Source organism: Halichoerus grypus, chromosome 14 (assembly GCF_964656455.1).
Source record: "Halichoerus grypus chromosome 14, mHalGry1.hap1.1, whole genome shotgun sequence".
Lineage (NCBI taxonomy): Eukaryota > Metazoa > Chordata > Mammalia > Carnivora > Phocidae > Halichoerus > Halichoerus grypus.
Window position 1 is genome coordinate 61442342 of NC_135725.1, and position 23186 is coordinate 61465527.

The 23186-nt window shown below is 49.1% G+C and overlaps 1 protein-coding gene across 4 annotated transcripts in view; it reads left to right on the forward strand.

The window, feature by feature from the left end:
* TMOD1 (tropomodulin 1) overlaps positions 1–23186 on the forward strand; it is an 84392-nt gene that overhangs the window by 35706 nt on the left and 25500 nt on the right. For 3 of the 4 annotated variants that reach the window (XM_036100535.2, XM_036100536.2, XM_078061498.1), the window contains exons 3-6: positions 4233–4389; positions 11033–11152; positions 20468–20557; positions 21522–21652. In XM_036100535.2, coding sequence (XP_035956428.1) covers positions 4233–4389; positions 11033–11152; positions 20468–20557; positions 21522–21652 — 498 coding nt within the window. The remainder of the gene's footprint in view (positions 1–4232; positions 4390–11032; positions 11153–20467; positions 20558–21521; positions 21653–23186) is intronic. The other variant, XM_078061499.1, reaches the window with a different exon arrangement.

Sequence of the window (23186 nt, forward strand, 5' to 3'; positions counted from 1 at the left end):
AGCAGGGAGCCCGATGCGGGGCTCAGTCCCAGGACCCTGGGATCATGACCTGAGCCAAAGGCAGAACATGCACCTTTTTTTAAAGTTTTTATTTATTTGTGAGAGAGAGAGAGAGAGAGAGAGAGAGCGTGCTCGCACAAGCATGGGGGAGGGGCAGAGGGAGAGGCAGGCTGATGCGGGGCTCGATCCCAGGACTCTGGGATCATGACCTGAGCCGGAGGCAGATGCTTAACCAACTGAACCACCCAGGCGTCCCCAACATATGTCATTTTTAAATAACAGCTTTATTTGAGATATAATTCACTTACTCTAAAATTCACCCACTTTAAGTGTACAATGCAGTGGTTTTTTTAGTGTTTTCACAGAGTTGTACAACCCTCACCACAATCAACTTTAGAACATTTTCATCACCTAATGGAGAAACCCCTATATCTCTCCAGCCTCCCCAGCTTGAGGCAACCACTCATCTACTTTCTGTCTCTATTGATTTGACGCTTCATATAAATGGATTCCTTTGACTGGCTTCTTCCACTTAGCACCATGTGTTCAAGGTTTCTCCTATGTTGTAGAATGCATCACTGCTACGTTTCTTTTCATCATCCAGCCCCAAACGTTAATTATGCCAAGGTTCAGAATCCCTACTTTAGCTAAATCAGTGGCCTCTCTCAGATATATTCCAAAAGAGATGTGAGTTTGTTGTATGGCCATACCATATTCTGTTTATGCATTCATCATTTGATGGACATTTGAGTTGTTTCAACTTTTTGTCTATTCTGAATAATGCTAATGTGCTTACTATTCTCACAAACACTTGTGATTATCTGTCTTTCTTATTATAATCACCCTGGTGGGTGTGAAGTAGTGTCTCATTCTGGGGTTTGATTTGCATTTCCTTGGTGGCTAATGATGTTGAGCATCTTTTCATTTGTGTATTGGCCATTTTTATGTCTTCCTTGGAGAAACATCTATTCAGATCATTTGCCCATTTTTAAACTGGGTTACTTATATTTTGAATTGTAAGAGATCTTTACATATTCTGAACACTAGACCCTTATCAGATAGATGATCTGCAAAAATTTTCTCTCAAATTGTGGGTTTCACATTCTTGCTAGTCTCCTTTGAAGCATAAACAGTTTTAATTTTGATGAGGTCGCTTTATCCATTTTTTTCTTTTGTTGCTTATTGTTTTAGTAGCATATCCAAGAAACCATTGCCTAATCTAGGGTCACAGAGATTTATGCCTGTTTTCTTCTAAAAGTTTTATAGTCTTAGCTCTTACATTTAGATCTTGGATCCACTTGGAGTTAATTTTTATATATCATGTGAGGTCACATGCCATTTTTAAAAACAAGTTAAAATGATAAATAGGAGTTTAAGAAATATGCAAATGTCTTTGGTTTTAATTGAATATCACGTTATGTTTTATTAAATATACCAATTTATGGGAAAAAAACTTTAACTCCTAAAGAGGCTGATATTCTCAATATTTACTTTAAAAATCCAATAAGCTAAGTTAGAAAGGGCCTTTGATGTTTTTGTTCCATAAAAAAATCAACTGCTTTCAGTAAAGATTTATATAAATGAAACCATACTCTAACATGATGTATAAGTAATATTTTTAAAGTACATTAAAAACATCTTTATTCCCCTATTGTAATGATATGGGCTTCAATTTAACAGTTCTCAGTTAGGGGCGATTTTGCTCCCCAGGGGACATCTGGCAATGTTTGGAGACATTTTTGGTTGTCACGTGGAGGTGAGGTGCTCTTGGCATCCATTAAGCAGAGGACACAGATGTTGGTAAACAGTTAACAATGCCTAGAACAGCCCCCACGACAAGGAATCATCCAGCCCCAAATGTTAATTGTGCCAAGGTTCAGAATCCCTACTTTAGCTAAATCAGTGGCCTCTCTCAGATATATTCCAAAAGAGATGTGAGTTTGCAAACCCTTTTCCCCTCAGCTAAGCCTTGTGGGTTTCTCCCATTACGGAGCCTTTAGGGACCAGCCCGTGCCCCAGCACCTTCCTGCCGTCAAAACCCTTTACAGTGACAACAATCTATCAGGTCTTCCTTTGTGGGGATCATTGGGAAAACACTTGCTTTCAGTGCTTACTTCATTTTATATTTGAACGTCTTCATTTTTTGAATTTTGAGATCTATCTGGATAATACATCTCCATTTCAACGTACATATTTGGGTAACCCATCTCCTGTTAAAATGTATGTTATCTGATCATAAGTAGTAATTTGTGAGTGCTTGGCAGTGGCCTAAGCACTCTTCCTGCATTATGTAATTTAACTTTCGCAACAAGCCCGAGAGAGCAACCATGATTATTCACATTTTATAGCCATAGAAACCGAGGCCTGGTGAGATGAGGTGACCTGCCCAAGATTATATAGCTGGAGTCAGCACTACATCAGGCGACAGCGTAAGCTTGTCGGGGGCGGTCAACTGTGAGGTGCACGCATGTCACAGGGAATCTGGTTTGCTCTCAATGGGTAATCACAGATGGAGGTTTGCGGGACAGTTAGGTGGTTCTCTTTCTCACTTGAGTCACCGTGAGTGCCCCGCCACGGGAGAGAAGGGGTGGACACGCAGCTAGCCACGACAAACCCCATCTCGCCCGGGCCATGCCCACGGAAGCGTGCCTCACCTGTGGGCCTCATCCATCCTGCGTGTTGTGATGGACAGTACCTGAGCACTGCTGCTTCAGGGAAACTGGGGGGTCTGTGGCATCACTTATGTTCCTGATGCTCACCCCCAAATCAGTCATGACTTAATTTTTTACCTACTGGCCGACCTCTTGTAATGTGCTCCAACTCCCAAACGTCTTTGCTGACTCATGGCCCAAGTCCTTTTGCACCCAGGGCTCCAAGGGGAGCAGTGCCGCAGTGGTAAACGGTGGTAAAACATCTTTGAAAAATCATAGTGGAGTTAAGCAGTGGTATTGTCCTCCTGAGCTTTCGCTGTCCGTGGCCAGGCCCTCAGCTATCTTTGTATACCTGATATCATCCCCTCTCGGAGGGGGCTTTCCAAAGGATCCAGACTGTGTGGGGGTGGTCGAAGCTATGCATTTTGATGATACAGAGATTGGAGGTGGGATGGCTTTCTTGGTTAGCCAGTTTGGGGGTGCGGCAAGAAGTGGGGTGAGATTCTGCTCCCCTCTGCCTTCCAGGTATCCTCCACTATATCCCTGAGTGAAAGGGGGTGGGGAGAGAGCAATGATTGGAAGTGAAGACTGCCCTTCTCCCCCGCATCTGAAGAAGGACCCTGGTTTTTGTTCTAGATCCGTCCCTGAAACTCCTTGGGCAAATCTTTCCTTGCTCTGGGCCTCAGTTTCCTCTTGAAGGGAAGGTGTGTGCACTAGACAGTCTCTAAGCATCCTTGCAACCATAAACTTCCTTGAATCTCTAAGGCACGGGTGGGCTGAGGTAAGGGAAGCTCATGTGATTCAAATCTACCCTGATTCTTGTCTGCTGCTTTAGTAGCAATCCCACACCTAGAAGCCTAACCATGTTTGAAGAAGGAACACGATGATTGGCTGATGCTGTCTTTCTTGAGACACCCATCTCCAAGGGCGACGTTCAAAATATTTAACACCAGAGTGGCATGCACATGGCCTGTCAGCAGGGTGGAAAGCAGCCGGGAGGGCTGGCCAGGGCTGCAGCCTGAAAGCACGCCTCACCCACCCCCACAGCTCTGCTGAGCCTTTCCCCGCTTGGGTATTGGGTCTGATACTTCTTGCCTGATTCTGCATTCAGGGCCCTAACTCATGGCCCTTGGGCTTCTTCTCACCCCAGCCACTGTATGCACAATAGCTATAATTATCCTCCTGCATCCAAACACCAACTTAATCCTATTCATACTCACAGACGCTCTTGGAGTGTCCCTGTCTGCCAAGCCCTGTGTCGGCTACCTCCTCACCCCTTTGCCTTCAGAAACATCGAAGGCTTAGAGACTCTAGACAATGAAGACCTGAGTCCTAGCCTAGCTATGCCCGTCATCTGCTGGGTGACCTTGGGCAAGTCCCTGCCCCTCCTGGGTGTCAGATGCCTCACGTGTAAATGAGTGACCTGGATTGATTTGATGGGCTCTGAGGTCCCATTGGTCAAAGATGAATTTTGGGAGAAATGCAAGTCTTCAGCAGCTGACCACTCTCTTTCTCTTTCTCTCGTTCTCTCTCTCTCTCTCTCTCTCTCTGTGTCACCTGGCCCCACAACCTCCACTGTAGAATGCACTGCTGCCTGCGGGCCTGAGGCAGAAGGATCAGACCACCAAGGCGCCCACGGGCCCCTTTAAAAGGGAGGAGCTCTTGGATCACTTGGAAAAGCAAGCAAAGGAGTTTAAAGACCGAGAAGATCTGGTCCCCTACACAGGGGAAAAGCGAGGTACTGAATAATGTTGCTCTTATGAATACGTCACTGCCCATGCATCGTCGAGTGCCACCTGTACGCCAGGCCCTGCGCTGAGCCATGGTGGCTGGGCCTCCTTGCCCTCATGCCTGCCCCGCCCACATTCACAAACCCAACACCAAAGGCATCAACGCATGACGTAGATTTAGTGAAGTTTTGGGTAAACTAAGGAAAGTGTGATACGTACCCAAACCAGCAAAACTTTCCCCTAAATCCCCTTTAGCCGGGGTGTCCTGATTATCTTTCATACAAATGTAGTCACCTTTGAAAATGAAAGCAGAAACTATTAATCATGACATCAGGACATAGGCCTGCACAAGGCCTGTCCTGTGCAAACTGGGAACAAGTTCACCTACCTCCACCCTCACTGTCCGTGTTCTTTCCCCAGTGTTCCTTTCTCTGGCAGCTGCATCCCCTCCTTCATCTGTCCTTCTAAGACTCTCTGCCCTAAGCCTAAGGCAAGCCATCTAGAAGACTGGGGAACAAAGAGGCACCCCCTGACTGTCCAACCCTTCCAGGACTCCCCCTTGCACTCCAAACCGTTCTGCTGTCCTCTTGGATTGTGTTCACCCTCGCTCACCCCACTGCTGCCCTACAGGCCTCCTTCCGTTCCTCACACATCCCAAGCTCTTTTCTGCCTCAGGACCTTTGCACATATTCCCTCTGCCTGGAATGCTGCTCCTGCTCTCTGGCTCCATGCTGTCTTCATGGCTGGCTCTTCCTCCCCTATAAGAGGCTTAATGGTTAGAAACACAGCCTGGAGCTAGATGTACCCTGGCTGCTGTCCGGGCACTACCACTTACTAGCTGTGTGAGCTTGAGTACATTTTTCAATCTGCTGTGCCTCCGTTTCCTCCTCTGTGAAATGGGGATGAAGAAGATCATATTACCAGCCTCATGAGGTTCTTATGACGACTGAGTTAAGATACATATAAATCACTTAGCCGGGCGCCTGGCCCATAGCGAATGCTGTGTAAGTACTAGCTATTATTATCTGTTTGGTCTCAACTGTACTGTCTCCTCTTCCAGGGGAGACTTTCCTGTCCACTGTGTTTAGGACATGCAGTCCCTTCAGCTCCCCCTGGGGTCTTCACCATCTCAGGAGCCTGCGTGTGTGTCCTTCAGAGCAATTTCCACCTTATCATTTTCTCCTTATGTATCACTTGTCTCTCCCACTGGCTGTAAGCCCTGTGAGGGCAGGGACTCGGGCTGGTTTTGCTCACACAGCAGCCCCAGCACCCAGCACAGGGCCTGGTATACAGTAGGGCTCACAGAGAGTTGCTGAATGAATGAGTTAAAATTAAGTAAGTCTACAGTGAATCTTGTGGGTTGCTTCCTTACAGTATAAGCCCTACAAGTACAAGGACCTCATCTGTCTGGCTCATCATTACATCTACACCTAATAAACACCAGCACGTGGTAGGCACCCGATAAGCATTTGTTGAATGAAAGCATTAATTCTAATCAATTAATATTGTGTAAATGTTTATTTGCAGTCTCTTCCACTCTCCCCACCCCCAAGATTATAAACGTGATGAGCCCAGGGTCCACATCTGTGGCATTTATCTCTGTATCCCTGTCGTGTGATAATCAAATGAAAAAGCAAGCAGAGGTCGCCTCATGGGGAGGAGTTTGAGCCATCACAAACCCTGGACTCGGAGCTCAGTCCAGATTTTACAGAAAACTGGGAAGGTCAGGGAAGGCCAAGGGGCATTTATTTGGGTTACAGAACGTCGGGAGGATTGTGTGGTCTGCGGCACCCCTGGGGGAGCGGCAGAGGAAGGAGGCCCTGACCATAAGGGCCGGGTGTGCCCGGCTGAGAGTGTGGGCACGAGAGGTTTTTAAGCAAGGCACTTGTGCCTCGAGGAGCGATTTCTGTGCAGCAGATAGACACAATAGAATCTCTGGATTTCATGCGGCCTTACTGGGCCTCCCATTGTCCCACCTGCACATTTGAAAAATGGGGACACCGAGAGTCAGGAGCATACCTGGGTGGACTGCGGGTGAGTCATTGCTGGCGTCCATGGCCCCATATACCCACCGCCCTGCGAGGGAAGGAGCTGGAGATTGGGGGTGGGGGTGGGGAAGGGAATCTGGGCGGTACACAGACCAATCCTGCTGCCCCTCCGTGGCATGCTGGCCTGGCGTGGCGCCAGGAACCGCTCTCCAGACTCCCAGAGCCTGACAGCCTTCATGAAAAACCACACTGACCCAAGAAGGGTAGCTAGAATTTGTTCTGTTTCCATATAGCGACACACCTAAGAGACTTATCATCATCATCACCACCAGCAGCATCCTCATCATAAAGTATTTACGTGATGATTGTTGGAGTCTTTACAGTTTGAATAAGTGGGGGGGGGTCTCAGCAGAGAGTTGGGGAAGGGGACCTTCCGACTCGAACAGGCAGACTCAGGGTCATGGTGTCTAGCCCTCACTGAGCATTTATTTACTCAGTGCTGGGCCTAGAACTAGCCAAGGTTGAGGGGGAACAGCACCCCAGTCTCCACAAGACCAAACAGAAGGTGGGGGAGCCATAAACTGGTACAAAGTCCTGAGGAATCTGGACTTTCATTCACTCTCACCCAAGTGGGGGAATCAGAATAAAGCTTCATGCCAGATATTTTTAATGCAGAATTATATTGAATTCTCCATGCAGAATTAGATTTGACTGCATGTGCTGAGGAGAAAAGTAAAATAAGAGAGATTTAATCAAGATAAAAGTTTAACTTCTTTCGCCTAGCTGCAGGGTTAGGCATTCTGGGCTGGTAGGGCATCTTCCCTGACATTAGCAATCAAGATCCTTTCCAGTTTTTCATTCTGCCACCCCTGCAATATGTCCTTGTCCTCATGGTCCATCTGGCTGCTGAAGTTCCAGTCATCACATCCACATTCCAATTAATAAGATGAAGGAAGGGAGGAAGTCCAAAGCCCCTCTTGTGTCTTCGAACCACTGCCCTTGCTGGAGACACTTGCTGCAGGGGTGTAAGAAACCACAGGTCTGATACATTTATTGAAGGGCCAGCCTACTCATTGCATCAGTCATTTTTACAGCAGATGTTCTTTTTAACCATTTTGTTTTCTTTGCATGTTTTGCCCTTTTCCAGTTTCACCAGCTCCAGGCTCCCATCCTCGCCCCCCTTCAGGCGATTCTCAATCAATAACCAAAGTGAATTTTTTTTTTTTAATTTGGTAAAATGGTGAAATTCACATAACATAAATTGAACCATTGTAAAGGGAACAATTCAGTGACATTTAGTGCATCCACAATGTTGTGCAACTCCCACCTCTATATAGATCCAAAACATTTTCATCACTCCAAAATAAAACCCTGTGCCCCATAAGCAGTTAGTCCCCAGTCTCTGCTGCCCCCAGCCCCTGGCAACCATCAGTCTGTTTCTATGGCTTTACTTAGTCTGGATATTTCCTATGAATTAAATCATATAATATGTGACTTTGTGTGTCTGGCTTCTCTCGCTTAGCATATTGTTTCTGAGACTCACTCATTCCCTTTTATGACCGAACAATATTAAATAATGTTTATCCATTCATCTACTGATGAATATTTTGGTTGTTTCCACTTTGTGGCTATTGTGATTAGTGTTACTATGAACATTCCTGTACAGGTATTTGTTTGAGTACCTGTTTTCAAGTCTTTGGGGTTTATAATCCCAGGAGTGGAATTACATGGTAATTCCATGTTTGTGCCATTTTACACAGTCACCAGCAATCAAAAAGATTCCAGTTTCTGCACTTCCTTGCCAACATTTGTTATTCTCCATTTTGGTTTTTATTGTAGCCATCCTCATGGGTGTGAAGTGGCATCTCATCGTGGTTTTGATCTGCATTTCCCTAATGACCGATGATGATGAGCATCTTTGCAGGTGCATATTGGCCATATGAATATCCTCTTTGCAGAAATGTCTTTAAGTTCTTTGTCCATTTTTAAATTGGTAATTTTTTTTGCTGTTGAGCTGTAAAATTTTTTTAAAATATTCTGGATACTGGACCCTATCAGGTGATTTCAGTATGTTGTCTTTTTACTTTCTTGATAATGTCCTTTGAGGGACAAAGGTGTTAAATTTGGATAAAATCCAGTTGATCTATTTTTTCTTTTGTTGTCATATCTAAGAATATGTTGCCAAATCTAAAGTCATGAAGATTTATGTGTAGGTTTTCTTCTAAGAGTTTTATAGTTATAACTATTATATTTAAGTCATTGATCCATATTCAGTTCATTTTTGTGTATATGGTGTGAGATAGGGGTGCAGCTTCATCCTTTACATATGGGTGTCCGGTCCCAGCACTTTTTCTTCTCTTTTTTTAAAGATTTATTTATTTATTTTAGAGATAGAGTGAGTGAGAGAGTGCAGTGGGGAGGGGCAGAGGGAGAGGCAATGAGAATCTTATACAGACTCCACACTGAGTGTGGAGCCTGACGCAGGGCTCAATCTCATGACACTGAGATCATGACCTAAGCTGAAACCAAGAATCGGATGCAGCCCAGGCATCTGAGCACATAGGCAGCCCCCAGCACCACTTCTTGAAGAAATTATTCTTTCCCCTATTGAATGGTCTTGGCACCCTTGTCAAAAATCAATTTTCCATGGATGTATGGGTTTATTTATGGACTCCCAATCTTATCCCATTGTCTAGATGTCTATCCTTGTCAGTGACACACTTTTTAAATTTGTAGCAAGTTTTGGGGCACCTGGGTGGCTCAGTCATTAAGCGTCTGCCTTCAGCTCAGGTCATGATCCCACGGTCCTGGGATCAAACCCCACATCGGGCTCCCTGCTCAGTGGGAAGCCTGCTTCTCCCTCTCCCATTCCCCCTGCTTGTGTTCCCTCTCTCGCTATGTCTCTCTCTGTCAAATAAATAAAATCTTTAAAAAAAAAAATTTTATAGTAAGTTTTGACATCAGGAAGTCTGAGCCCTCCAAGTTTGTTTCCTTCAAGATTGTTTTGCCTTTTTGGGACCTCTTGTGATTCCTTATTACTTTGAGAAATGGTTTTTCTATTTTTGCAAAAAAAAAAAAAAAAAGGCCCTTGGAATTTTGATAAGAATTGCGTTGAATCTAGAGATTGCTTTGGGCAGTATGGCCATCTTAATATTGTCTCCCAATCCATGAACTTGGGATATTTTTCTATTTATTTAGGTTTTCTTTAATTTCTTTTGGCAATGTTTTCTAATATTCCTCGCACAAGTTCTTCAGCTCCTTGGTTAAACTTATCCTTAAGCATTTTATTCCTCTGAATGCTATTGTAGATGAAATTATTGTTCTAGTTTTCCTTTCAGATTGCTCCTTGCTGCTGGGCAGAAACACCACCCATTTGTGTACATTGATCTTGTACTCTGTAACCTACTCTGAACAGTGTTTATCGGTCCTAACAGCATTTTGTCGAATCTTTAGGGTTTTCTGCATATTAGATCATGTTATCTACAAACAGAGTTAATATTACTTCTTCCTTTCCAGTGTGGATGCCATTTTTTTTTCTTGTCCATTTGCTCTTACTGGAACTTTCAGTGCAACATTGAACAACCACGGTGAAGGCAGGCGTCCTTGTCTTGCAGCCGATCTTCGGGGCATGTTTCTCCCTCTGTCGGGTCCCAGCTCATAGGCCATCATCTCAGTGAGGCCTTCCCCGACCACCCTACCCAAAAAAAAGCAGTGCTCGCCTCGACAGGACCCCAGCCTGGAACTGCCTGGTCTTTTGCTCTGCTTTATTTTCCTCCACAATGCCTAATACCATGTGATATCTTTGCATGATTGTTCACTGTCTGTCTCCTTTCACTAAATTGTAAATTGTTCAGTGCTGCCCCCCTGGCCCCTAGAAAGGTGCCTGGCACTTACGAAGCACCCAGTAAATATCCAGTGTGATGAATGAATGAATGAATGAATGAACGAACGAACGAATGCAATTTTCATACATGGAATTAAATTGTTCATGCTCTTTTATAGACTTGCTTTTTCTCACATTATGTCTTGGGCATATCCTTTTTTGTAAGCAGACATCTCCATCATCCGTTGTAATAACTGCGGGAACTCCTTCATATAGATGTCCCGTAATTTCTTCAACAACCCCCTATTGGTGATCCATGCAGTGACCTTCCTTGTGTGCCTCTTTGCTCCCTTGTCCAGTCATGAGTCTGACACTTTAAAAATATAATGTCCCATGAGACGGGGATACATTTTTGCTCCCTATTCGTTTAATAATCTGAGTGTATTTTGTTTATTTTGTTTAGAGATGTTTCTAAATTTTTCTCTCATATCCGAACGCTCGGTTAGGGTACCCCAGAGCCTGACATTCAATTACATTTTTCTTTTGTAGCTCTTGCCTACTTCCAGGCTGTTTTCATTAATGACTAGGGTTTTCAATAGTGAGCAGTCTAGTTTGACCAAGCTTGAAAGTCCTTCTTTTCAAATGTGAGAGGTGTCTCTGTTGGAGATCTTTGATTCTTGTTCCTTGGGGAAGTTTGGCACTGGGTCCCCAGAGGGAGAAACGTGAAGCAAGTGAGTCTCAGCGCGGCCCTCAGGGTTCTGGAACAGTCCACCTGGGGCCATCACCAGAGACTGCCCCAGCACAGTGGCATGCCCTGTAACGGGCACTCGTGTTCTGCAGGAAAGGTCTGGGTCCCCAAGCAGAAGCCGATGGATCCTGTGCTGGAAAGTGTGACCCTGGAGCCAGAGCTGGAGGAGGCGTTGGCAAACGCCTCAGATGCGGAACTCTGTGACATCGCAGGTAAGAGGCTTTCCAGAAGCTTCCCCACGTCTTCCAGAAGGGTTTGACCTGCCTTTGCGGGGAGTCTTAGGTGGTTTATTGCAACATGAACACACTCTCTGTTTCTAAAAAGGACTAGAGGAGACCCCGAGTATTAAGACAGAAAGCCAGTATCCAAAACCAAAGTGAGGAAATAGAAAGAAAACCACCCAAACCTCTCACTCCACAGAGCCATCTGTTGCCATGAGAGCCCATCCCAGAGAGATGTGGAAGCATCCCAGGAGGGCCGGCATAGGTCCTCGGCCAGCCGCTGCATCCAATCCTGCCCAAGCCACCTGGGAAGCGAGGACAGAGGGGGGCAGGCAGAGGGTGTGGGCAGCTCGGGTTTGGGGGGCTCATGAAGGGCTGGAGCAAAGTCATCTCACTGTACAACCTTGCAAGGCTCAGAGATCCAGGCTTTGAGGAGCTCGCCCCCCACTGCATATTTGTACAACACTGTCCATCTCAAAATGTGTTTCCTTACAACCTTCACAGACAACCCTTAGGCTCCAGAAGGTGGCCTGATATTCAGAGTCCTTCGCCACCCTTGTCTCCTTATTACAGTCTAGTCCCTGCCCTGTGTGCCCTGAGTTCCGGCCCCACCGAGGGTTGGGCTCAGGCCGCAGCGAACACCCCACGTGCCCACCGCGGTGGTGCTCCCTGGCCTGGAGGGTTGGGGGTGCTCTTTTCATTCTGCAGACTTGGGAGCTACTAACCACCCAGCTCAGATAATGACGGGAGTGTGGATGGGGTGAGAAGAGACTCAGGGCAAGTGGGAACGGGAGAGAAAAGAATCAGCTGTGACACTGAGGTTGGGGGAGGAGTCAGGAGGGTTCCAGATTTCTGGCTCTGGGCACTAAGTGGATGGTGGTGCCGTTAATGAAGGTGGGTATATTAGTCTGCTCAGGCTGCCATACAAAATACCACAGGTTGGACCGCTTAAACAACAGAAACTTATTTTCTCACAGTTCTGAAGACTAGAAGTCCAAGATGGTGGCAAGTTTGTTTTTTTCTGAGCCCTCTCCCTGACTTGCAGATGACCTCAGCTCACTGTGTCCCTCTGTGCATGTGTCCCCTGGTGTGCCTTTGTGCATCCTAATATCTTCTTATAAAGATGCCCAGCAGATAGGATTAGGGCCCACCTTAACACCTTCTTAAAACTTACTCACCTCTTTAAAGACCTTATCTCCAAATACAGTTGCAAATTCGAAAGCACTGGAGTTAGGACTTCAACATGTAAATTTTGGAGGGACATAATTCAGCCCATAATAGTGCGAAATGAGGAGTTTTAGGGGAAGGACTGAGTTATTTGTGGGATCTTTGGAGTTTGAGTTGCCTGTGGGCCACCCAGAAGGGGACAGCTGGACTTGAAAGTCTTCAGGAATGCAGAAAGATCTGTGGTGTCATTAGCACTGTTAAGCTCCAGGCAAGGTGGGTGCCTGGGGCCCTGGAGGCAAGTGCCCCGGCCAGCCCTGAGATGAGGAGCGGAAATGGGACGAAGCTACTCACAGTGGGGGCCAGTGAGCCACATATGGCCCGGGAACCAAAACCAAGTGAAGGCAGAACCTAAGGCCTGAGCTAGGAAGACAGAATGAGGGCTCAGGGCTGGCTGGGAGACCCAGGGCTATGCGAGGCCAGAGGCCAAGTGAGGCCGCAGGGCTAGGGGATCGGCCGCTGCAGCTGTCTTCTGCCTCCTCCCAGCCTCCGGCTTCTCGTGGGCGTCGTGCTGCATCCTGGTGGCATTTGTGCTGGGGAGTGGGAAGTGGGTGGCTCTCATCTAGTGGAACCATCAGGGGAGGGACAGTGAGAAGACTCGTATGACACGGGGTAGGCCTGGCGGCCAAAGCCAGGCTGCAAGGAACCAAGGAGTGCGTGATGGGGAGAGCCAACGTGTAGATTCTGAGTCCAAACAACCGTTTTCCTCACGACGCCGAACATCCGGGAAAGGTCACGGGGCAGTGGTTTGCAGGGTGTCGGGGCTGAGAGAGAAAGGCTTTCGTTTTCGCCGCGGAGTACAGAAGCAGCAAATATGTCACCCAGATGGAAACGGAGCACCTAACTGGGGGAACTTCGCTGGTTCGCTTTGCAGTTCCACATTTGGTTTATTAAAAGCCGCAAAAATCATATTAGAGTCCTCACTATGCTCCTATATTTCCAGCAAACCATCTCCGTGGCTGGGGGTCCCCTGACTTCCAGTTAAGCTGTGCAGCAGGGAGGTGGCTGGGTGACACCGTGGTCCAGCATGTCCACACTGACTCACCCTGGGGCTGTTTTTATGCCAGCCCTCCTCCTCCGACGGCCGTCCGTGACGTCACTGCCCTCATTAGGCAGCGCAGAGGGCTTATCGAATGACCCCACAGTCAGAACCGCCAGCGCTTGCGCCAGAATAGAACTGCAGTATCGCGCTACGTGTCTGTGTTGGTTTCTTGAAACAATTTCCCTTTATTTTTGTTGGCATGGCTAATTATTATTTTCTGTTCATGATACCATGCCCTTCCGTTGTCCGGAGAGGAGAAGGGGAGCTGTAAGCCAACACCAGCGTCCACTGGCTAACCTTGGGCGCCGGCCGCTGCGTGTCGGGCCTTTGAAAGGCGGCAGGGGCTCTGGGGACGGAGGGACGGCATACTTGTCGACCACCCCCTTATGGCCCAGGTGCTGTGGGGGTTGCTTCTAGTACCTTGCTGCATTTCTTGACCACAGAAATCCTAGGAAGTGTTACCGTTGTCCCTGTTTGATGGATGGAGGAAGGAGGCACGGTGACATTAAATGCCTTGCCCATGGGGCTTGAACCCAGGCAGCTTCCTCCGAGGGCACACTCCTCCTAGAGCACCGGCTAGCACGACCCAGATGAAGCCGTCCTCTGAGGGGACACAGAGGGTGGGCAAGAGGAGGTTTACCGCCAAACCCCATGGAGCCGGCTGGGGGGAGGGTGGGGCCATGTTAGGAAAGCCTCTGTATGTCACAGGAGGCCATTGACCCCTTAAGGTCAGTGGGGCTGAGGGGAGCGTTGGGAGAGGCCAGATGAAAGCAAAGGTTTAGGCAGAGGTGGTGGTGCTCGGAGGATGGGGGGATGTAGGGGGCAGGCCCCAGGTAAGGTCAAGGGCTAAGGTGGAGCTGGGGACTGTCTGAGGTGCAGCTGTTCCTAGCGCTGGGCCTGAGGCCAAGAGGCCAAGTTGTCAGGAGGACGCCAGGCATTCTGGCCGGAGGTGCCAGAAGATAGCGGGGGGGGGGTGGGGGGCGGAGGGGGTGTGCAGGAAGAGCTGCTTTGCCAGGGGGTCTATTCAAAAACGCCACAGGCAGTAGAGGCGGGACCTTGTGTGAGCGTCTGGTGTGGCTAGCTGGAGGTTCAGATCCCTCTCAAGGATGGGGTTGCTGGAGCCATGAGTGTGGAGGACTCAGCAGAGAAAGAAAAGTAAGGCGAGGAGGGTATAGGGTCTGCGGGGCATTTCGAGTCTAAAGGACTTCGCTCCCAGGCAGAGCTTTCCATTAACTTAGTTTTTGTTCCCTCATTCACATACTCAGCAGCCATTTATCCAGCATCTTCCCACTGTGTGCCCGGCTCTGGATGAGCCCTGGTAGAGAAGCATCCAGAGACAGTGGGCTCTTGCCCTCACAGAGCTGACTTTCAGCAAATACTTAGGCCAATAAGAAGTGACAAATGAGAGTGAGTGTCATACAGAGAAAGGACAGGGTGCAAGAAGGGGGCTTGGTTAGGTGCTAGGGCAGGGGGGCATGAGGATAGAGGCTGAAGCTGAGCCACGAGGAGGAAGAACAGGGGTGAACTGTGGGGAGTGGGGGAGACATGTCCCAGACTGGGACACAGCAGGAGAGAGGCCCTGAGCCCCTCTGAGTGGCTTGCTTGGTACACATCCTGCAGGCTTGACATTCGGCAGCGATAGGAAGATGTAGAGGGACACCCAGCAGATGAGTCGCACCGACTCCAGTGTGCCCGGGGAAGGCAAAGCTGTGGACTCTCATTTGTTCGTTGGTTTTCTTGTCTGTGTACCACTCGTGCATGCATTCATTTGCACATTGAGCCCACGTGCATCGTCAAGCTACTGTTTGCTAGGATGCATCAGATCTAGGCGCTGCCCTCGGGCGACCCAGGAGGTGAGGAGGAGGACAGACCAGAAGCATATACATTTCAACATGAGAAGTGTGACCAGGGGGTAATGAGCAGAATGCACAGGCCCCTGATGGTGCTGAGTTCTTGGCTCGTGGCCTTGGGTTGTAACGCAGAGGCCACTGGGAGCCCGCTGCAAGCACTTGGCATTATCAGTGTCTCCTCTCCCCAGTCAGGGACGTGATCCTGACTCACCTTTAGGGACCCTTCGGGTGGGGCAAGACCCAAAAGGGAATTGGTGGGAAGAGACTCTCCCTTCAGAAGGGCCCCGTCCCCAGGCCGCCCCCCCGGGCTGTTGGCAGCCCCAGCCCTTGTGACTCTCAGAGACATACTGTCTCTGAGAGTCACAAGAGCTGAAGGGAGAGTCTCTTCCCACCCACCCCGGCTTCTGGGCTCCTCTCACATCCTTAGGCATTGGTTTTCCTCACATTCTGCCAGGGGCAGCATGTGGCTTCTCCAGGAGCGGTTTGACTGCACCCAAGTCCTGGGCCGAAGCTGGCTTCTCCCACCAGTTTCTGTGATGCAGGAAAACACCTTCCCGCTGTCTGCTCTCTGCCCGGGGCCAGCCAAGCAGCTGGCGGCCAGAGAGGCCCGGGACGTGTGCTGCAATTTCTCTGCATCCTAAGTGGAATTGCAAACTGAGTGAACCCTGCCAAGGCAGAAGAGGAAGGGGAACTCGATGTTCTTTTTCAGAGTTCAAAAATAGTCCTTTTTGAGTTTTGAGGAAGATCTGGTCTTAAAAAAAAAAAAAAATCATGTTCCCCAGTGCTAAATTCAGCCTTGCCAATATCTACAAAGAATGAAGTGGCAGGCAATGCTGATGTGCTGTTTTCCTCCATCATTCACTTCTGGTGACATGAGTGTGCAAAACCAAGCAAGGGGGGGAGTCATGATTTGGTGCCTAGGGCAGGCCGGAGGATCGGAGCCACCAAGCAGTCTGCTCAGCAATGGAGATTTTGCTTGGTGCCTCCCGCCCCCAACCCAAGTCCTTCCCCTCTCCTCTATCCCTTCCTTCCTCCTTCCCTCCTTCCCTCCCTTCCTTCCTTCCTACCTTCCTTCCTTCCTTCCTACCTTCCTTCCTCCCTCCTCCCTCTCTCCCTCCTTCTTCCTTCCTCCCTCCCCCTTCCTTCCTTCCTTCCTTCCTTCCTTCCTTCCTTCCTCCCTTGAACCCTAACTTCCTCTGAACTACAAACAGTTTTATTTCTTCTGAGGACTGCTATTGACATGTATGTTGCCTCCTAGAATAGGCGTGTTATCTATCCTTACAATTCTGACATGGGGCGGGGACATTTTAGAACTTTGGAACTACTAATGACCTAGTTTGTGGAGGAGTGGATGGGACCACTCACTTAGAAGCCAGGAGGGTCCTCACTGAGCAAGCTTTGACAAACCATTTCCCTCTTGAGCCTGCTCTGGATGCTTGTAAAAATCAAACGGGATAAAAAGATGAGATGTTATACGCAACTAATGAATCATTGAACAGTACATCAAAAACTAACGATGTACTATATGGTGGCTCACTGAACACAATTAAAAAAAAAAAGATAAGATGTTGTGTGACCATTAGGTGCTACATGAGGGTAAGAGATTGGCATTCAAACATGTTCCCCTTTGTAGGTGAAAAGACTGAGGCCCAAAAAAGTGGAAATGTCCTGGACAAGGTTGCCCAGCAAATTGGTACCAAAGCCCAGCCTGGAGCCCAGGTCTCTTTCCTCTGTCCCCGGGCACTTCCTTGTAAGGTTCCTGCCCCCCTTTCTGGACCATTACAGGAAGCTGGCATCAAGCACAAAATGCATTTTCCATCTCCCACCTCTCTATACCTCTCAGCAAGACCAGCCAGCCATATGACGTTCCATCTTTCCTATGATTCTTAACAACCTTTCCAAACTGTTTTTCCAAACTGGGGTCCCAGCAGCAGCCCAGAACCACCACAAGCCACACACCCCCACGGGCCCATGTGGGAGCAGGAAGAGTCAGCTTCAGAAGGTAGCTCCTGGTGAGCCGAACCCCACTGCTGCTGACTCAGGCCATGGCCCCCACTGCCTACGTAGAAGCAGCCTAAATTAAAACCTAGAGAGCTCTAAAAAATGCAGATGCCTCTCCCTGTCAGTTCTCCTCAGTGATGAGCAGGAGAGTCTAATTTTAGCAGCGAAGATTCTTAGAATGTGAGAAACAGAAGGGCTTTGAGATCGTCTCATCCTGTGGTTCTCAGCCCACTGATCATCAAAGTCATGCAAGGAGATTAAAAATATATCTGCAGAGATTCAGATCAGCTGGTCCAGGGGAGCACCAATATTGTCGTGAAGCTGCGGGTGATTTGTATGTGCAGCTGGGATAGAGAACCAAAGGTCTTGTCTTTCCCCTTCTCTCACAGAGGAGGCTGAAGCCCAGAGAGGGCTGGGGACCTGCCCCAGGTCACACAGAATCAGGGGTATAGTCAGGACTGGAACTTGGGTCTCCTGACTCCTCACCAAGGGCTCTCATGTAGTCTCTCTCACTAGAAATCATGTCTAATGAAATGGCCAGGGGAATTAACATAAAATCCATCAGCACATATTTACCAAATACTGTATTCTGGAGGAGGAGGAAGAGAGGTAATATTCTTCCCCCACCTCTGGAAGCCCAAAGTCCGGTAGAGGAAGCACGCATGCACCCAGCTACCTCTAACACTATGTAGACTGTGCTGGGATAAGCACAGCAGGTGCGGTGGGAGAAGTAGGGAGGGCGAGGGAGGATCCCAGGAGCCTCCCTGAGAGAAGTGTTAGTCCAAGTCTTAAAGGATAGGAAGGTAGGGTTGTTGGGTCAAATACAGGATGCGCAGTTCGATTTGAATTTCAGATAAACAATGGCTAAGTTTTTAATATAAGTAGATCCCAAATACAGAATGGGACACACTTATACTAAAATATTATTCGTTGCTTCCCTCTCTCGCTGTGTCTCTCTCTGTCAAATAAATAAATAAAATCTTAAAAAAATAAAATAAAATATTATTCGTGCCTATCTGAAATTCCAACTTAACTGAGTGTCCCGTATTTTCATTTGCTAAATCTAGCAACCCTACAGGCAGCACAAGGCAGATGGAGAGAGAGTCACCGGTAGAGGGCACAGTGTTGACATAAGCGGGAGAACGTACCGAGCCGTGGCCATTTTGTCACTGGAGCAGAAAGGGTGCGGGTGAGGGACAAGCCACTGAAGCAGCTGGCCCAGGGAGGGCTGGTGGGGTCACAAGCTACCATCCTCCCACCCGGGTGGCTGCAAAGCCTCACGGTCCCCGTGTCCTTCCCTCCCTCTGTAGTCCGTTCTCCACACACAGCCAGAGTGACACTCCCGGAACTGAGTCAGGCCATCTCAGTCCCTGCTAAGGCGTCCAGTGGCTTCCTGGCTGCACCTAGGGGAAGACCTACACACTCCTTATCTCAACCTAGAAGACCCTGCAGGATCTGAACGTGCCTGTTTGAATTAAATCTACTCCAAAGGGTTGTTGGGAGGATTCAGGGGGATGGTGTCAGGCAGTTTTCAAGCTTGGCTGCCCCCTGTAACTACCTAGGGAGCTTGAAAAAGGCAGATGCCTGGCCCCACCCCTAGAGATTGTGGTTTAATTGGTCTGGGATAGGCCTGGGCATCAGGAGTTTGAAAAGATGCCCCAGTGATTCCAGTGTGCAGCCAAACTGAGAATCACTGACATATAACATATTCTCTGGCCCTGAGCAAGCATGCAGTGAGTGGGGGTGTGTGGCGGTCCACCATGTGTCCAGCTCAGTTCTGTCCATCCTCTGTTTCCCCTTCCTGCCCTAGCCTTCCACTCCTTGAGCTGAGGGCTTTCCCACCCACCATTCCCTCTGCCTGCCCAGAATGTTCTACCTCCCTTCTCTTGACTTGGCCAATACTACTCATCCCTCCCATCCCAACTCCCTCTGTTCTCTTCTTCCAGAACACACTGAACTTTTCTTTTACAACACGTATACTCTGTGCTTATGTTTTCAACTGTGTAGGTACCTGCCTAGCATCTCTCCCCCAATAGACTTCGTTGTTCCCTGCTGCCTCCCACACACAGCCCCACTCCCTCCCAACCCCCACCCCCAATTCCCCTCCTCCCTCCACCACCACCCCACCCAGAGCCAGGCATATGATGTGAGCACTCAGTAAACGTTGAACAAATGAATGGATGAAAGCCTGACTGAGCACAGGAGTGATGTGGTCAGATCTGCTTTTCCAGAAAGATCTTTCTGGCTGCTCTGTGCTGAATGCTGGTGGGGGGAGGGTAGGAAGACACCGGGCCAGGACAGCAGTGATTACACAGCTGTGATAATACAGCCACAAAATGGAAGGGCCTCAGCCAGGACAGAGGCAACAGAATGGGAGGTGGGACAGATGAGAGACAGTGTTTAGGAGGGAGGGGAACTTAGCCATGTGACTGAGGTTCCACCCTGAGGGGACAGGCAGGATACCAAGATGGAAGGTGATCCAAAGGAAGGGGCTGTTGCTGGGGAGGATGAGTTCTCTTTTGGCCAAGCTGGGCTGGAGGCACCTGTGGGACATTGGGAGACACCTAGGAATCTGAGGCCGGGGTTAAGAAAGTCTCAGCTGGTGACTGGGTGATACACACTGGGGAGGGTATGTGCTCTGGTAAGCGCTGTGAATTGTGCAAGACTGTTGAATCTCAGATCTGTACCTCTGAAACAAATAATGCAATATATGTTAAGGAAAAAAAAAAGAAGAAGATAGCAGGAGGGGAAGAATGAAGGGGGGGAAATCGGAGGGGTAGACGAACCATGAGAGACAATGGACTCTGAAAAACAAACTGAGGGTTCTAGAGGGGAGGGGGGTGGGAGGATGGGTTAGCCTGGTGATGGGTATTGAGGAGGGCACGTTCTGCATGGAGCACTGGGTGTTATGCACAAACAATGAATCATGGAACACTACATCTAAAACTAATGATGTAATGTATGGGGATTAACATAACAATAAAAAAATAAAAAAAAAAGAAAGTCTCAGCTGGGTGTAGAGATCTGAGAGTAACATAAATAGAGAGTAAAAATCAAATAAAACTTAAAATCATGCAGTGTTTCTTGCCATTTCCATGAGCAAAAATTCCTGGGGTGTGGAATGTCCATGCTCCCGAGGCTCTTCTGTCACAAAGAGGCGAGTCACGGGCCCTTCCCCTGTCCCCGCAGCTATCCTGGGCATGCACACGCTCATGAGCAACCAGCAGTACTACCAGGCCTTGGGCAGCAGCTCCATCGTGAACAAGGAGGGACTCAACAGTGAGTACACGGCCCTGATCCCCAGCTTTGGCGCCCCCTCCCCTGCCCCCAGCAAGGACGCCTTGAAGTGAAAACATCCCCACGCTTCTTGCTTCCTCTGCGTATTCATGCTCTCTGGTTCATTGCAGACATTTTAAATTTTTATGTAGCCAAATCTATCCACCTTTTCCTTTTCCTTTGCCGGGATTTGTGTCTTGTTTATGCAGGACTTCTCCATCCTAATGTGATACAAATATCCTCCTGTATTTTCTTCTAAAAGTTTTAGAGGTTTGCCTCTTGTATTCAACTTCTTACTCCACCTGCAGTCCGTGTTTGGGTGTGGTGTGAGATGAGATCAAACTGTCATTTTTTAATGGCTCTCCCACGGGGACAATACTGTTCTTTGCAAAGCCCATCCCTTCACCGCTGGCTGGGGACTCCATCATGATCATGAGTTTCTACACATCCACACGGGTCTGTCTCCTGGTGCCTCTTTTGTTCCGTGAGTGCCCTTGTCTTCTCCTGTGACCATATTGCATTGTTTTCATTGCTCCACTGCATTGTCCCAAGCTGGCATTTTGGCCCCCAAAAGCAGTGAGGGTGGCAGAAGAATAAGGTCCCCCTCTCTGGAAAGCTTACACGCTTCTCTCACGTTCAGGCTTCATTTTATCCTCACAAGAGTCCACTGAGGTAGAGTGACTGACCGACACTTTACAGATGAGGACACAGAAGGTCAGAGGGTTTCAGTCATTCACCCAGTCCTTGTAGGAGGGCAAAGGCCGAGTCCAAGCAGGGCACAGCCAGCGCTTCTCTCCCCCGCCCCGACCCCACCTCCCACCTGCCCGCCCCCCACCCATCGCCCCAGGAATGCGCAGTCTTCTCTTGTGCCTGAACCCAGCCACCGCTTCCTTCCAGAGAATCCCGGTGTGGAGGGAGAGGGTCCCTGTGTTTCTGTGAGCCACCTCTCTTTTGTCGGTCACTCTAGGCGTGATCAAACCGACACAGTACAAGCCTGTGCCCGATGAAGAGCCAAATTCAACAGACGTTGAGGAAACCCTGGAGCGGATAAAGAACAATGACCCCAAACTTGAGGAGGTTAACCTCAACAATATCCGGGTAAAGTCCTTTTTATTTAGCTTCACCTGGGGCGGGTGGGAGGAGCCACGTCTGCGTACCCCGAGGCCCATGGCCCAGGCTTGGCTGTGCGGAGAGAACAGGGTCCAGTTTGGGGTCTGGGTGCTTCTGGATCAGGAAGGGGGCAAAACCTCTAAAAGGCCTGGGCAGCGTCAACAAACATGTCCTATAGCCCTGGTTTCTTCAGGCCCAGGTTCACCATGGGCCAACAAAGCTTTGATTCTGGAAACCTGCCTTGTTACTGGAAACACTGAGAGCTTCTCCGAGCTAAAAATCCTAAGATAGACACACCTGACTGCCGGGGATCCCAAGGCTGGAAAAAGCCTGTGCCCAGCAGGCGTGTGGGGTCCCACAGCCCTGGGACGGGCCGAGTCCTGAGCCATCCGCGCTCTCTCAGACGTATGGTCAGCCTCATTCTGCAGCCCTGGCAGGGAGCTGTGGGCCCATTTGTGTCGGATGTTTCCTGTGTGACCACCAAGGGCAGAGGAGGGTCAGATGGACAAGCAGTCCTACCCTGGACAGGCTGCAGGGGGAATTCAGAAGCAGGACCAGCTGCCTGCCCACCTGCTCAGCCCAGAGGCCAGGAGGATTAGTTCTGGGAGGCTGTGGGGTAAGGTAAGAAGTGGTCCCCCCACCCCCCAGCTCCTCTTTTCTTTCTTCTCCACTTTCTTTTAAGTGGCTGCCAGCCCCATGGCATAATCTGATTGGAAACCTGCGCCTGCAGTGTTCTCCTCCACCTGGCCTCCCTCCCCAGGCTCTGCTCCCACGGGGAGCTAACGTAACTCTCTGAAATGAGAGATCCGTGCAAACACAGCCAGGTTTCCTCTCGGGTGCCTCCATTGTCTGCCGTGTGGCCAGCGGGAGGCCCTGGCGCAGCTCAGAACTCTGCACCCTGGCAGTGAACACTGGCTCGGAGTGGTGTAGGGGTGTGGAACCGGCCGTGGCTGTGCGCCTTCACCTTGGGGCCACAGGCTCATCCTTCTCTAGGCCTCAGTTTCCCTCATGCACGTGAGAAGGTTGGACCAGATCAGTGGTTTCCACCTAAAAAGATTAAGAAATCTCTGCCAATGCCCACCCCGCCCCCACCCCGAGATTCTGAATTTATTGGTCTGGTTCAGACCCACTCATCAGCATTTTATAAAAGTTCCCCGGGAGCCTCTGATGTGCAGTACACCTGAGAACCTCTGGGACAGATGTCTCCTAGAGATAATCTAGTGCAGTGCCCAGCCCCCCACCTTGGTTTTCCAGAAACAGGTCCAGAGAGAGGGGGCAACTTCGCCCAGAGTCACAGAGAGAGTCAGAAACATGGCCAGTTGTCCGGGCAGAGGCCAAGGCCCTGCCCACTCCCACACCCCAGTCCTGAGCTCTCGGCACAACACTGCTCTGCATCCTCTGCCTTGATTTTTCCTTCTCTGGTTTCCACCTGCACAGATAGTGGTGGGTCCTACCTGAAATTGTCAGGGAGGATTTTCCCAATCTGTTTACCAGAAAGTTCTCTCTAAATCTCAAAGCCCGA